This window comes from Cupressus sempervirens, chromosome 5 (genome assembly GCF_028749045.1).
Source record: "Cupressus sempervirens isolate cs-2001-9-10 chromosome 5, ASM2874904v1, whole genome shotgun sequence".
NCBI classification, from domain to species: Eukaryota; Viridiplantae; Streptophyta; class Pinopsida; order Cupressales; family Cupressaceae; genus Cupressus; species Cupressus sempervirens.
The window spans coordinates 68392524-68409589 of NC_143122.1; the positions used below are offsets into that span (position 1 = coordinate 68392524).

At 36.8% G+C, this 17066-nt stretch overlaps 1 protein-coding gene across 2 annotated transcripts in view; it reads right to left on the reverse strand.

Annotated features, from left to right (window-relative positions):
- The window catches only part of LOC149554586 (uncharacterized), a 64021-nt gene that overhangs the window by 46391 nt on the left and 564 nt on the right, over window positions 1–17066 (reverse strand). For both annotated transcript variants that reach the window (XM_089828643.1, XM_089828644.1), the window contains exon 2: window positions 16249–16377. In XM_089828643.1, the coding sequence (XP_089684769.1) occupies window positions 16249–16377 (129 nt within the window). The remainder of the gene's footprint in view (window positions 1–16248; window positions 16378–17066) is intronic.

Here is a 17066-nt window from a genome sequence, read left to right on the forward strand (position 1 = left end):
TCTAGATGATGAAAATTCACCTCAACAATTAAACTTCCAGCGACTTTTTGGAACCTAGCATATGACTTTCAAGAAGTTCAAATCTCTTTGCAAATTAGAAATTTATCATGCAATTCACCTCCAAATAAAATTTTCCAACCTAGGGCAAAAATCACAGCCACTTACAAAAATCAGAATTTTATCTCCCACAAATTTCGCCCTCCACAAAATTCGCCAAACAAGAAAAGTGCAGATCTGCTCTTGCAAAATCACCAACGCCTTGAGAAGGAGAAGTGAGAAGTGAGGAAGAAATGGGAGAGAGGCCTCCTCTAATACCCAACTTTCTTCTTGGACCCTGGGAGAAAGAAAAACAAATAATTAATGCAAAATTATGGCCCACAATTAAATACTTAACCAAAATTAATTTTGCAATGATGAAAATTAACTTTTAAAATTGCCAATTAGTTCTAAATTGCAAAAAGAAATTAAATGGTGCCTTGGAGATGTTAAACATTTCCATTTAATGAGGATTTAGCAATTAATACGTCATCAAATTGTATTTTGGGTAACCAAAAGCCATTTTTCAATATTAAATTACCAATTTCATTCAAGGCAAAAAGTTTTCAAGGCAATTTTAATCTATTAAAGCCAATTTTTTGCAATTTCTTACCCAAATCGATTTTGCTATGCCAATAAAATTTTTTTTTTTTTTTTTTTTTTGGCAAAAATAAAATAAAATTTTTTCTAAAGCCAAAAATCGATTTTTGCAATTTTATTTCACCATCACAAAAATTAATTTTCTTCACCAAAAAAAAAAAAGATTTTCCAAAAGACCAGATTTAACAAAATTTTCATTTTTTGAAAATTATCCAAATTTATACAATTATATCCAAATTTTCAAAAGAAAATGTCTCAGTGCAAAATTTACAATTTTATCCTACCAAGTGTTACTCTTTTAAAATTTGTTCGGCCTAAGGATGAAATTGGTGGCTCTGGAAAATCAAGTTGAAACCGGATGAAAATAAATCTAACCCTCCCCCCACTGGCCCTAAAGGTGTCCAAGACGTGAAATCGTCAAATTTGAAACCTCTGGACCGAAAATTGCTAAGGCAATCGAAAAAAAGGGGGTCCCCAAAATTTTGAGGCGATGGTGTGAAAACCTCACAACATCTAGCATCAACCCAAAGAAATGTTCTTGAACATTTCAAGAAATAAGTAACTTACAACAAAAATCTCAGGATGGCCTATCCGCAGATCTACTTAAGGGCGAGCACTCAACAAGGTAAAGAACTCTCAAGCTGAACCTAAGCACTCAACCATAAGTTACGTGTGTGCAAATGATTTATTCCCCGCTCGCCAAGAACTTGATAATCTCTTAGATCCATTAAACTTAGCTATTATAATATCCTTACTTCAAAAGCAACCTGGATAGAGCCCCGCTGCCAGTCAAGCGTCTATAGCCCTGACGGAGTTATCGCTGTGGCACCACAATCATGGTTCTACCTTTAGTGATTATTTTTATAGTACCAGTAGAGACGATTGCACACCCTTGAACCAAATTTCATTTTTATTTCCACCTTCATAATGCTTTTTTCTCTTTTCTCATGACATAATTTCTCTTTTTTTTTCTTTCTTTTCTTCAATCTTTTGCTTGGTTTGCAGGCAATGAAGCTTACAGAGGGTTTGGAGGACCACAGTGGCACTGAAGCAAGTGTAAGATTTTTACCAAGTCCAATTTCACTTCGAAACATCAAGAACTCAGAGCAATTAAGTGTGAGTAGAATGTTGTAACCATGTCAAAGATAACTTAAGAACATCCATCGAGTTCTGCCATAGACCAACCCCTAAACACATCCTTTAATCTCTGAACCTCGTCAAATATACTCAAGAAATGAACAAGACAGACTTTGTTTTGTCACCAAAAATGTAAAATCAACACACCTCGCCCATGAGTGATAACATGGACCCTCCCTTTTATACTTGCAAAGGCCCAAAAACCAAAACTGCTAACTAAGGGAAGCTAGAAGATCTCAAGTCAAATGACCTGATACAAATCAAATTTGAGCTCCCTCGGAACACCTAAACTAAGCAATTGAAAGAAAACTACCCTAACCAAAACTAAACAACTAAAAGAAAACTACTCTAAACCCTTGGGCCAAATGGTCCAAAACAAACTCTACTCTAAAGAACTGAAAGCAAACTAAACTACTAACTGAAAGTAAACCTAAACCACTCTCTTGAACCAAATGGTCCAAGACAAACCTACCCTAACTATGTATAAGACCCTAAAGAGACAACACTAACCAATCTAATATATACACTGGATCTAACATGGTTTCTCAAGATGTTCAAAAGTAACAAGGTTTGGGTGATAGTTCTCAATCTCGCAAACTCATCCTTGTACTCTGAAATAAAATTGGTCACCTCAAACTCAAACTCTAGAAAATTATCATGCAAGACTAACAATTGAGGCAACTCATAGGGCCCATGATTAATCCAAATACAAGTTGTTTCTCCAGAATTTCCATAATCAAAATAAAAACTTTCAAACCTTTTATTTTTAAGAGCAGGGAAAGAAACAACCTGGCATGACTCAAATTCAAATGGAACCTGCAAAATCTCCACGGTCTCAGGAAGTCGAAGTTGGTGGTGAACCATCCCAATAGCATCAACATCGAACTCATTAGTAGTCCAGGCAGGATCAATCTTGGAATCAAGCTCATGAAATATCGCCTTTGGGGACTTGTCCCTATGAACAGTGAACCATGAATCCTTGTGAATCTCCTCAAGTGTATCCTCAAAAATCAAGGATTCCTTGATATTTTCCTCATCAAACACCTCTCCAAGTTGCTCGAACACAATATTCAACTGTAGCATCAACCCACATTGTTCTTTATTTTCCTCTACCACGGGAGCAACTTGATCACCACTCAACAATCCTTGCATATCCTCGTCAATAGGAGCTTCATCATCTAGCATGTAATTTCCCTTTGAACTCTCTTCAGGAACATCTTGCCATTCTTTATGTAGACTCTCACCAAACATAGCACCTACAAGACTGATAGGAGAACCATCATACGTCTTTGTGAATTGTCTATCAACTTCCATTTCAAGTGGCAAATTTTCTGGAGGTCGAAGTTGATGGTGAATCATGCCACCTGCTACAACTCGATCACCTTGAAGTGCCTTGGGCAATGATTCCTTTTGTATTTCTTTGGTAGGATCTTCAAGCATCCCCCCAAAGAATGTGGTGGAGCTAGCATCTTGTATTGGTTTATCAATATTTTCCTCATATTTGAACTCTCTTGTGATATCTTGTAATTCCTTGTTCGACTCACACACCTGATTATCTTCCTCTTTAAGGATATTTGAAACTTTTTGCAACCCATCCTCAAGAGTCACCCCTTGAATTATGCATGAATGCTCACCAAAGATTTCCTTTTTGTCCACCTTTTGATGTCCCATTTGTAGTTCTTCGTGTGTCTTTACCTGTTGATTTTTTGCTTCATCAACTTGTTGAATCTCAACCTTCTGTCTGCCATGTTGATCTTCTCGTTTTAGAGCCCCTGGGATTCTCTTTTCTACTTGTTCTAAGGCCACTGTACACAAGGAGCAAGATAACTCCGAGTGGAATGCATTGTGAATTCTGCACCAATTGGGTAATAATAAGTTTTCTACTGATATTCGGTTACTCGACTCCATTCCTTGCTGTACAGTTCTAGTCACAAAGTTCTTGAAGCTCTCAAACATGCCTTCACCCTAGCCAAATGAAGCATCCGGATCTGACTCAATCAGGATCTCAGTGGAATCCTTTCCTTTGCTTACCGCGATTTTCTTGTCAACCACTCCACCTTGTGATATAATGTGTGAAGGTTCATCCACTTGGTTATCTTGAACATCAGAATCAACCACATCATTTTGATATATCTCACCCTCTTCATTCTTTGGTGTCCAACTTTGAAGCTGAAAGAAATGTTTACCACCCCCTACTGATATTTCCTCATACCAACCCAATTGAAACTTGACCAAGTCAATGGTGTCTTGGCAAGATGGGCAAGTAGACTCTGAATATATGAGACTATGTGCAAGGCACCAATAACGTTTTCCACATATGTTGTTTAGTTCCCTAATGATATCTTCTTTGAAAACAAGAAAATCTTCCTCTGAATGGACAAAGACCGCAGGTTCATGTATTTGTGAAAAAGAAAATTTTCCTCTTAACGCCATGTCCACTCTTAAGAGAAACACCAAACAATTCATCTCCCCATGATCCGTAGTACCATGTATCCTACATTTCCCTGGTGCTGCAAGTTGAGACAAATTCAATGGAGATAACCTTTTGTTCAAATCAGACCAAATGGGATGAACGTCCACTCGCCTATCCATTGAGAAACCTTCCTTTTTCTTTTTTCTTTTTTTTGAATTTTTTGATTTTAATAGAGATCTCTCATCTCAAATCTAACCTTGAAAGCTCATTCCTCAATCTTTGCTTCAATTCAACCTTCCAATGAACTTCGATCAGGCCCTCCTTCTAGCGCCAGATAATATTGATACGCGACGATGGAGGGTGAATGCCTCACCAATACTCCAATTTCCTCAAGAATGAATTTGAATTCATGCCCTCCTTCTAGCGCCAGATAATGTTGATGTGCGACGATGGAGGGTGAATGCCTCACCAATGCTCCAATTTCCTCAAGAATGAATTTGAATTCATGCCCTCCTTCTAGCACCAGATAATGTTGATGCAAGTTTTGCATCACTTACATAACATATTAGGATTTGAATATTCAATATGGGATATCAAACATGCAACTCCTCTCTTGAAAAGTTATTACTCATGAAGACATAAGCAATAGCTCCAATGTTCCTTACACCGTTGGATACTCACTTAGTTTTATCGATGTGATTTGCTAGTAATCACGTAGGCAGCCTTACGCCATTCATTTGAGGATGACTTGGACTTTGGTGGAATGATGGAGATGACGACTCAATTTGTGACATATGCAGAGGCAAATAATGTTGATGGTGGTGGTGATGGAGGATGTGTCTGCCAGTGATGATGTTGATGGGAAAGCGATGGTTGTGGAAGGTGAATGGATGAGTTCTATCACTTAACTTACTTCTCTAAGCTTCGACTACCCAACTACTCACTATTCTACTCCTAACTATGAATGGAAGGTTAGCAAATGGACGGGGATCGAACCTAATGAGAGCTGACCAGCGGCCTCACTTCCATAGGTGCAATGATTCAAAGGAATAATAGACTAGTTTACCACACAAAGCTTCCCAACCAGCCGCTAGGATGCTAGTGGCCTAGTATTGATCCCTATCAAACATTTACCAATGCTACCATACAACTATTCATCTACTTTAACCTCACTTGAACAACTTAAACAACTTGAGATGAAATCTAAGTGGAAGTAGAAAACATGCAATAACACCCAATGTTCTTGATCAACATGCCAATCGCAACAATGAAAAAGAGAGCAATTTTGGTATTATTTTCGCAACAATTTCTCCGACACTTTACAAATAAGAGCAAATGTCCTTTTATAGGGGCCAAAAATACAACGGACGGTGGAGATCAAAACAAGATCAACGATCTAGATTGGATCCTCAAAACCCTAATTAGGGTTGCCACCCCATCGGCCAATGAGAAGCTGCCACCTCATCAATGGACCAATGAAAAAAGTGCAAAAAGTGGCAACTAATGAGAAGGCACCAAAATGGTGGCCAATCAGAAATAGAGACTTGTCTTATTCTAGATGAAAGAGAAATTGCCACTTGGGCTTACATCAAATGATCTTCTAATATAAATCTTCCCTTTTCTTTCATTTTCTTAGCTAAGGCAATGAACTTAGCTAGCCTTTCATTAACTTCTCCCATATGAGGACAGGGTGTGTGCTTTGCCCTGAATTCCACTAGCTTTGCCACACCACTTGCTGCTTGTAGTATCCTTTCGTGATACTTCTCATATTCTTTCTCAAATCCAATAAAAGCATTGAGAGAGGAAAGGTTGCCCAAATGCTTTTTCTTGATAGCAACCTTTCCCAACTCATTCAACTTCGATCCAAAATTTGTCTCGTTGACATCTTCTTTACCAAGGGGGATTGTCCTTCCTTCAGTTTGTCCCTCGTCCGTATCATGTCCACTGTACAAATATTGGTGTTGGTTATTCACTTCATTTTCGAGAAGGAAGTTTTGGGCGTCATATCCTCTTTGTCTTTCTTACTATTCGCCCGCTTGGGATTCTTACTTGCACTATCATCCTCCATGCTCGTCGCGCTATTACGGGATGGTAGAGTGGTGGACCAAAAGGCAAGAAGAACCAAGCTGAGCAATCCTTAGACTAGAACAAAAGATGGATGTCAACTTAAGCACTCTTTGCAACTCTAGATGATGAAAATTCACCTTAACTAGTAAACTTACAGCGACTTTTCGGAACCTAGGATATGACTTTCAAGAAGTTCAAATCCCTTTGCAAATTAGAAATTTATCATGCAATTCACCTCCAAATAAAATTTCCCAACCTAGGGCAAAAATTGCAGCCACTTGCAAAAATCAGAATTTTATCTCCCACAAATTTTGGCTCCCACAAATTTCGGCCTCCACAAAATTCGGCTCCCACAAATTTCGGCCTCCACAAATTTCGGCTCCCACAAATTTCGCCCTCCACAAAATTCGCCAAACAAGAAAAGTGCAGATCTGCTCTTGCAAACTCACCAACGCCTTGAGAAGGAGAAGTGAGAAGTGAGGAAGAAATGGGAGAGAGGCCTCCTCTTATACCCAACTTTCTTCTTGGACCCTGGGAGAAAGAAAAACAAATAATTAATGCAAAATTATGGCCCACAATTAAATACTTAACCAAAATTAATTTTGCCATGATGAAAATTAACTTTTAAAATTGCCAATTAGTTCTAAATTGCAAAAAAAAATTAAATGGTGCCTTGAAGATGTTATAAATTTCCATTTAATGAGGATTTAGCAATTAATACGTCACTAAAATTGTATTTTGGCTAACCAAAAGCCATTTTTCAATATTAAACTACCAATTTCATTCAAGGCAAAAAAATTTCAAGGCAATTTTAATCTATTAAAGCCAATTTTTTGCAATTTCTTACCCAAATCGATTTTGCTATGCCAATAATTTTTTATTTTTATTTTTTTTGACAAAAATAAAATAAAATTTCTTCTAAAGCCAAAAATCAATTTTTGCAATTTTATTTCACCATCACAAAAATTAATTTTCTTCACCAAAAAAAATAAAGATTTTCCAAAAGACTAGATTTAACAAAATTTTCATTTTTTGAAAATTATCCAAATTTATACAATTATATCCAAATTTTCAGAAGAAAATGTCTAAGTGCAAAATTTACAATTTTATCCTGCCAAGTGTTGCTCTTTTAAAATTTGTTCGGCCTAAGGATGAAATTGGTGGCTCTGGAAAATCAAGTTGAAATTGGGTGAAAATAAATCTAACCCTCTCCCCACTGGCCCTGAAGGTGTCCAAGACGTGAAATCTTCAAATTTGAAACCTCTGGACCGAAAATTGCTAAGGCAATCGAAAAAAAGGGGGTCCCCAAAATTTTGGGGCGATAGTGTGAAAACCTCACAACATCTCGCATCAACAAGACTCCACAGTCCCAAATTCTCATTAAGACTCTATCCAAGATACCCTTAAATACTTGCACGGCCACAAGTCGACCTATTACAAATTACCAACTAAATAAACCCTTACATTAAATGCATAACCAAGCCACAAGTCAGTTCTCAACAAATATAAAATACCCATCACGAAATTAAATATGCGCCAAGTTGGCCGAAAGTAGAAACAAACACAAAAAACAAATACTAGCACTTCGCACATACAAGATCATTTGGCACCAATAGGAACACACAGCACATGAAGGAACACTCAGTCGATAGTGGCAGAATAAATGGGATAACACGCTAACCAGTATGTTAACACGACGGTGGAAAATTTCAATTCGGCAATGACTGAAAATTTACTAACACTCAGCAATTGCTATAACTTGGCATCAACCAACAAAATCAACGGGATAACGCAATGGCCAGGATGCTTCTGCATCACCCCAACAGTCTGGTCTTCAATTTGCCAAAGGAAGTCTCTTGCTTCGTTCCCCAGTTATAAGATTCCCCTTTCCATTTCAGTCAGTCCAAGGAATAGGATATTTGGGCAAAATTCTTTATAAATCGCCTATAATAATCAATGTGCCCTAGGAAGCATTTTACCTAGGAAAGATTTTACCCTGATTACATTAGTGGGGGCCTCTATCTCAACTATCACCCGTACCTTGTTAGGATTGATCTTTAATCCCATCTTACATACGATGTGACATAAGAGCTTGCCATGTGAGTCCATAAATCTGCATTTCTTCGGATTGAGCCTGTCGGAACCTTTCCATACATTATCCTAGCGCTGCCAAGTGTGTCTTGCCCACTAAAGATAGACCAATCGTCAAGGAAAGCTCAAAAGTTACCCACAACCGTTTTATAAAAAATGTGAAGAATTGTTCTTTGAAATGTGGCAAGTGCATTGCATAGAGCAAAGGACATCCGGTTATATGCGTACACCCCATCCTCTACCACGAATGTGGTTTTCAACTTATATTCCTCTACAATTGAAATGCGATCATGCCCCGAGCATCTGTTCATGAACGAATACATCTCATGTCCTGCCACTTCTTTGAGTATTGTGTCCGTAAATGAAATAGGGAAGGGATCCTTTACAGTGACGGCGTTTAGGCATCTGAAGTTGACACAAATTCTGATCTGGATTGGTTCCTATAATGATATTACTATGGGTGATACCCATTCACTTGTATGTGCTTTGAGGATAATCCTTGCATTAAGCATACGTTGAATTTCTTCATCTACCCTAGCGGCATAATTTTTGTTCATCCTATAAGGTCTTTTCTGTACCAGTACAGCTCCAGGTACCAAGGGGATGCGATGCACGCACAACTCTGGTGAAGCTAATAAATTGAAGTAAATTGAAAGATCACAACCCATCAAAAGGTTGTGATCTTTCAATATAGGAGACAACTCTTCCTTACTAATAATTAAATTATATTCACTCATTTAATTTCCAGAACTTTTCTGATGACATCATGGCCTCTCTGAATTAATTTCAAACTCCACCTGACACATTGACGTCTAGGCAATATGTAAACCTTTATAAATGTCCTCTTCTTATATATAAGTATACATAATGATTGCTAAAAACTTATTGCTGCATATAAACAGTCGGAACATGTAACATTATCATTTTCAATCCTTTGGGAACTCCCAATGTCTCCTCTGTTTTCTTTCAAGCTAACACAATAATTCCTACATATGTAGTTGATGCTTATTAGGTTGTCTTCCGGAATCCATGACCACTTTTCTATATATATGTATGAATATGCTGCTATAACGTGGCTCATATTGTCGCTTCCTTTGAATCGTTCTGCATACATTATACTTTGTGATGCAAGAATTACTGGCTGACTCACAATAGCTCTGTTGCCATATCACCAAAGGTTGTCATATTAAATATTCTCTTGATACCTTTTACACGTGCACATAATAACGCTGACTCTGAATTCCTTTAACAACATTGATGTGCTTATGAAGCATTTTCTAATGGATTGTGCTTTATGTATCAAGCATACAAGGTTTTATCCTGTAGACGTACACATACAATTAGTCATCCAAACTTTATCAATAGGCACTTGGTCTCATACTTCCATCACTGACTTTCAATTTTATCATTTTTAATTCCTTTTGATCATGTCGTCCGTCCATAAATGTTCATTTTTCCATCCTTGTGGCCTAATCAACATTACCATCTCTGTGACATCAAATGGCATATAGTTCACTGTCTGATAAATTGTTATCCAGCCTTTACAAAGAGAAGGGTATTTCTCTTTGAAAATCTGAAAATATTACTGTCTTTTCTCCTCACCGTTCCTTATCTATGCCCAATAGATACTCTGATTATTGGCAGCTTTGGTTACATTTTCTTTTCACAAATTTAAACACCACCATGTATATGATTCTTATCACCATCCATTTATTAATATTAATGGATAATAATATTTTGCCTACCAGGATATATACTGTTCAGTATCACTGCATAAGTCTTGTCTTATCACTCATTCTTCACTATTGATGATTAAGCTGGCTTGTTTTGTCTAAAAGAATCATTCTTCCTACCTTCGTCGCATATGTTAAGTGTTCCATAATTTCATCATTACATGGTGTTGATTTTTCTTTAACCATTTCTATAGATTCCTCAGTGTCTTCAAAATAGTCAGCCGCTGAAGCTCGTGTTCAATCTCTGAATATATAACGCTTTCATCTGCCTTGGCCATTTCATACATTATGATTGACTGCATATTATATTTTGTCGCTGACATTGTTGCCAATAACGCTTTGGTTTCCCTTCTGCTGTAGCTTTATAGACGTCACTTGTCTTGTCTTCCCATATTAGTTGTTGTAGTCAATATATTGCATCTATGGGCTCTTATAGGTGACATGTATTCTTATATTCTTTGTCACTGTCATACTAGATTATATGATCCTTCCTTATTTTCTTATTGCCTTATCTTTAAATACAATCCCTCATTTCAACCACCCAGCTCTATTTCATCATTCTTTGAGGTTATTTTTACTTTAAAACTTTTAAGTAAATTGATTATGTGGCATTGCTAAGTTTTATAAGATCATTTTTCTGCAAATGTAATAACACTGCCATTATATTGGTGTGTACCAAATGCAGATTTCAATGAAATATATATATCCGTAGAGGAGACATGTCTCTTTAATAATTTATAAATTAATCATTAGCTAAACAATATTAATATGACATACATATAAGTAGATATATATATTAGTGCTTGTCTAATTTATGATTAACCAATGACCATAGAGGGATTATCTCTAGGTCAATTCAATCCAACAAAAGCTACAACCTTAATAGGCATATGCTGATTTGGCAACTCAACTATGACTTGGCATTCCTTTTTCTTGGTACTTAGCAGGCAAGCAGGCATCTCCTGATTTATTTCTTTTTTTTATAATAATAATTTAGTAAAACATTCGTGCTCATCAATTTTCTAATAATTACCTTATAGACTTATTGACATCATTGACCATTAATCTCATTGTACCTTTGACATCAATGACAAATTTCCTTCAACATCTTCATCCTTGTTTGCAAAGTAATACACCTTCAATGGTAGTTTAACTACGCTGGTCATATCACCTTTTTCTTTCTGTTAAGGTCTAATCGACATGCACAATCTCATATGGATTCCATGACAAGCCTTGCATCCTATAATTGGTGTAGTCTTCGAAATCAGTATTTGATATTAATTAAGTTCATCCAGTCAAAGAATTGGATGCATGTCTACTTGGTGTTTGGGTTGCCAGGATGCCATCCATGTCATCACTTTGTTGGTTCACAATTAATCATCAATGTGCCAGTCTGGCCCTATGGGTCCCACGCGTGTAAACCTGCCTTATGTAAGAAACGCTTACCTAGTCTGTATGATTGTTGGGTTATAAAAGAACTTTGAAACCCCAGTGCCTAGCAAATGTGAGATAAATACATCTGAGCTTTCCCTCAATGTAAATGGCCATGTCAGCCCCTGCACAGTATGATTTCCCACTACAATTAACCTTCTATAAGAAAATCTTTGGCTCCTTGTTGTGCAAAATCTACCAGCCTTTGCGCTTCAACATTTAGTCGCTCAGTCTTATTTTGAAATGCAATTCACATCCATAAAGTCCCAAACACTGGATGCTCATTTGTAACAAACGATGCCCCTCTTCCTCAAGGCTGGTAAAAACAAAAGTGTTCCTTCTGTAAGTCGATATGTCCCTGCTCATGCAATTCAGTGCCTTCTCAAAAAAAAATCTCTTAAAAATGTTCCTCTCCACGCACTTGATAATCAGCACTCACCAAATCATACATTGGATTTTCCCTCCCTTCTTCATACTTGGCCGGTGATAAAAAAATTGGCACCCCTCCCATCGAGGCCAAAATCAACGCCAATTGGAGTCTGTGTCATCTCCCCTCTGCATGTGAAATGGCGCACCTGTATCACATGGAATGTGTTCTAATCTGCAGGCACAAATCCATCCCAAAAAAAATCCATGTATGCAGAACCATTTTCTTGCAAATTCTATGAGAAGTCAGTGTTCCTCTATGTACCCCAGGGACGCATCCACGCCCAAAAGGGCCACGTTTTGGAAACGGGTATGTCCCGGGGACGAGGGCGACTTGTATGGAACATCCCCCCTCCCCCATCCCCCATTTCTGAAAATTCCAAGGAAACATCCTGGAAACTTGGGGACTTCAGAAATTTTTTTTGGGGACTTCTGCACATCTCGAGGATGGTTGGGGATGCCTTGGAAGTCCCCAAGACGACTGGGCATCCCCAATTTTATAGACAACGTCAGCACTTAGAAAATACATATTTTTTAATTTTAAAGTGGGCCCCTCCTTCCAAGTTCACCCTAACATGTTTATTACTGTTTGGTAGTTAATTCCTACTATTTGGGGCCCTCTGATTAGTATTTGACAACATTACGTTAAGAATCATGGAATTAATATTGTTGTTATAGTCACACTACACACTCAAAATTATACAGCAGACCATTTCCAAGGTGTTGGGAAAGTCTGAAAAGTGCATTATAGACCTAGAACATGCGTCTTTATGTCATTTTCTAGCATTAAATCAATGCTAGGTTGGTCTTGGGTTGATTTGGATCTTTTGTGGAAGATATGGTGAATATTGAAGTTGCATCAAGATACCGTCTTACTGTAACAAACCTGTATCATGATCAGAACTGTATAGAGAACCTTTTGTATTAATAATAATATCAGTCCACTTACAATGAATTGAAAGTGTAGTTTCAGAATTAAATGATAGTGGTGTGTTTAAATTTTGAAGGTGGGTTATTGTTCATGTTGCTATTGAAAATGAATTATAAATTATGTTCTTGGGTATATTTCAAATTTTATGTTATTATTTTAATATTACATCTATGTTTACTATAATTCTAACTTATGAATGCATTATAGCATATTAAGCATTGATTTTGATTATTGAAATGTTGTATGTTAAGTTTCGATGATGTTTAAATAGCACGGTTTATCCATGTCTTCATATGAATGTAATTTATATATATGTAAATTTCCCTATATATTTTATATTTTCGGATTTTCCCTGTATATATATAGCTGTCCCCATTTGTCATTCCCCCGTCCACAAAATCGGCAAAAAACTTTCCCGTCCTAGAAACTTGTCCTGCCATCCCCGTCCCGGAAACTCGCAGGAAAATAGGTGTTCCCCACAATCAAACCAAGCCCCTACAAGCAAATTTAGTTGCCAAACAACAGTCATGTGCTCCTATGACATGGAACATCACCCAAATTTCAACTTAGACATTTCAATCGGACCCTCCAACCTGCTCATATTTCCACATAGACCCTGCATCATGTTTTATCTGGTATATATTCTGACAACTGAGACCTTTTATCTGATGTTGATGGCAAGTTTACATAATTTGAACCACTGTACTGCCCGCCAAAAACTACTGCGATGGAGGCTCATCTGGTCTGCCAATTGAAAACCAGAACTAGAAGTACTCTGGAATAAATAAGGCAGTGAGGTGATATATCTTTGTGCATGCCAAGTCCAAAAGGGCATCCTGAATGGTATTTGAACGATTATTTATCTGCTCTTATTCTCATCCGCAAAACTAATTTGATGTTGACAATATCAACTCATAGGAAAAAGAAATTGTCTTTGACTATCCAATCAGGTAAAATCTCTAAACCTGGAATCATCTTAATTTAAATGCTTTACACATCTCAAGATTGAAATGTGCTCTGATACCATGTTTGTTTTCGTAGATTGTTGCAAATGTACTAAGCACTGCCTCTTTGGTATGTGTTTTTTAAATGCAGCATCCTCTTATATTTATAAGTAAGTGAGTAAAGAATAGACATGTCCCCTCATGGCACATGTTTGTTCATGAACATAATCACAATCTTATATATACTAAGTGTATATATATCTTTGCTACTGTTTAGCAGAGAGAAGCTACAAAACATCAACAGTCATGAAGAGGACGAGGATAGTCTTGCTAGCAAATCTGAGTATGAGCCCCTATGATGATATTGAAGAGTATTCTCAATGATAGTGAAGAATATCATTGACCACCTTGAAACAACTGTCAATAGGAAACCTTCCCAAACTTCTACCAATCACATACCCACAATCAAATGCCTTTTGCCCAAGTAATGACTAACACAAACTATTCTATTACACATCCTTGCATATCCATTGCTTCTCCTTCAACTACCTTTGACAAGGTGAATCCATCTTATTCCCAAGCCACCACCTCTCATATCCAAGGATCTACCAATCCTGTTACCAATTGCCAAGTCTACATCTATTTTGCCCTCATTTATCACTTCAACAATGAAAGTGAGCCCATGGTTAGATACCTCCTTAGTATTATATTCCCTCCACATCCCCATCCCCATTCCCATCCAATTCTAACCCATCTCCTATTGCTCATACTCCCCCAAATTTATGCTCATCCATCTTATTCCCCATCCATGTCTCCCTCTTATCCCTCGCCTATAGAAACTTCTCATCCAACATCCATCATCTCCTCCCTTATCCATATGTCAATCTCCACCTTTGTACAACCCCTCCATCACCTCCACCCAAAATCTAAGTCCTTACACTACAATCTTCCAAATAATAATCCTAACTTTCGATCTAATCCTAATCCTCCAGTTTATCCTAACTTTTTTGACATGGACTTTAACTTTGAAATCTAACGAGTTCTGCAATTGATGGTGCATTGCAATTACACTGGCTAGGTACATGTTACATTCACCTAAAGCAATATTTTATTCTCTACAGAGCTATTTTAACAACAAAAAACCTCACGGACAGCCACTCTTCTTGAAAGATGATCAGAATTTTGCAAGTTCCATAAGTGCGCCCTTCCTTGTCAGCTTTCTCAGACATGGTTCCTAAACAAAACACAAACCCAGACTTATGAGAAACTCTAGGTCTGAAACTTGGGTGTATAAAATTCAACAACCTAATACACTGGGGCATGTAGCAGTTGCCTGAGACTGCATGATCCAGGGGATCATGATTACTCACTTATGTAAAGATATCACCCAAGCACCATGAACAGTAGAAGGTCATTAGTCTCACCACCTCTACTATTTATGGTCCGTTTTATAGGTTGCCCAGTTACAAAACGTAATTAGCTCATTTGGAAAACATACAGAAGGCCGGGCCTTTGGAAAATAGCTGCAAGGCATATATATGAAGTTTATTGAACCCTCAGTCTCATCACTTCAAAACCTACTCAAAATTTTAATCTGAAAAGTTCACGCAGTCCAAACTTCACCTCTCATGTTATAGGCAACAAATTGCTTCACCCAGTATTTACGAATACCATGAAGATAATAATAAGTCCTTATGTAGAGTGCTATCTATTTTAATTATATTTTGAATTATTAAGGCAAAAGCTAACATGTACGGGGCATTACTAGATGGTAATTTTAAGAATTGTAGAAGCACCAACAGTACCACACAGTTTTATTAAAAAAAAATACTAATTGTTTTTCTATACAATACTTGAAAACAATGTGGGATCCAACTTTTACACATACGTTTGCAGTGAAGGGAATACATTTGAAATTTGACGTCCCCTGTGCTCATACATCTACACAATGTGGTCCAATGTTATCTCACACCATATTACATGCCACCTTTAGCCTTAACAAATATTTACCAAGCACATTTATTTAGAAACAATTGTCTTAAATACTCCGACTGTTTGGCAAAGATGTCATATACATTGGCATCCAAAATTCCCTCAAGATTTATTAAGTAAAAAACAATAATTATTTTTTATATTGAATATTCAACGGTTTAACAAAAATGCAACAGAACATGGTTTCCAAAACTGACACAAGCAAACTAAAGCAAAGAAAAATTAAAATCCAAAATTCCCTCAAGATTTATCAAGTAAAAAAACAATAATTATTTTTTATATTGAATATTCAACGGTTTAACAAAAATGCAACAGAACATGGTTTCCAAAACTGACACAAGCAAACTAAAGCAAAGAAAAATTAAACAAAAATAAATATTTCTAAATACTGGTCCAATCTATTGCTAAATCAAGAATATGCAAATCGACATAATGTCCGAAACTTACTCATAGATTTGCCCTCAAGCTTATCCTTTTCAAAAACTCCCTCACAATTTTAGAAGCCCCATCAGTATCTTCCTCCTTCTCAACCAAATCACCGTGATGCTTACACCACTCCTTCCACTCAGGCAACACCTGCGCAGAGTGAACAGATAATTATTTGACAAGAATCGAATGGCAAGCAAATCATTTCAGTTCGAAAAATGAGAAAATATATGTAATCAAAGTGACTTCTAAGAAAGAACATATTATTTGTTGACAAATACTTTGTCAAATGTATTAATGTTATGTAAACATAATATATGAATAAAGACTGAAGTAATTTGGAGTCAGAAACGTTGATTTTTCAATGGATTGCCACAATTCTCGCCAGAGAGCGTTTGCATAACCTTGATAGAGTGCATGAACCCCAGATCAACATCTTTATATACATTTTAGATTTCAAGAAGTTTCGTCCATAATTTCCTCAATTGTAATGCTCTTCTGGAATCAAACTAGGTCCTGACTAGCCTTGAGATTCATGCACGGCACCAAACTCAAGAAGTTGTTGGAAAGTCATCATATATAAGAATTGTTTCTAATAGTTGTTTTCTTATTTTAACTTTTCTAGTTTTCAATTTTGTAAGCAGACATGGATTAGTTCGATGAAATCTTCCTAAGACTGATTCTGACGTACCTGGTATCCTTACTGAAGATACCATGAAAGAAAAACATAAAAGCAAATACTTTCACTCAATCAAATCTCAAAACTGAAAAAATGATTTAAAATAAGAAAATTCTAAATGTGGGACATCAGCGAAAAGGGCAATTTATATCAGAAAAGA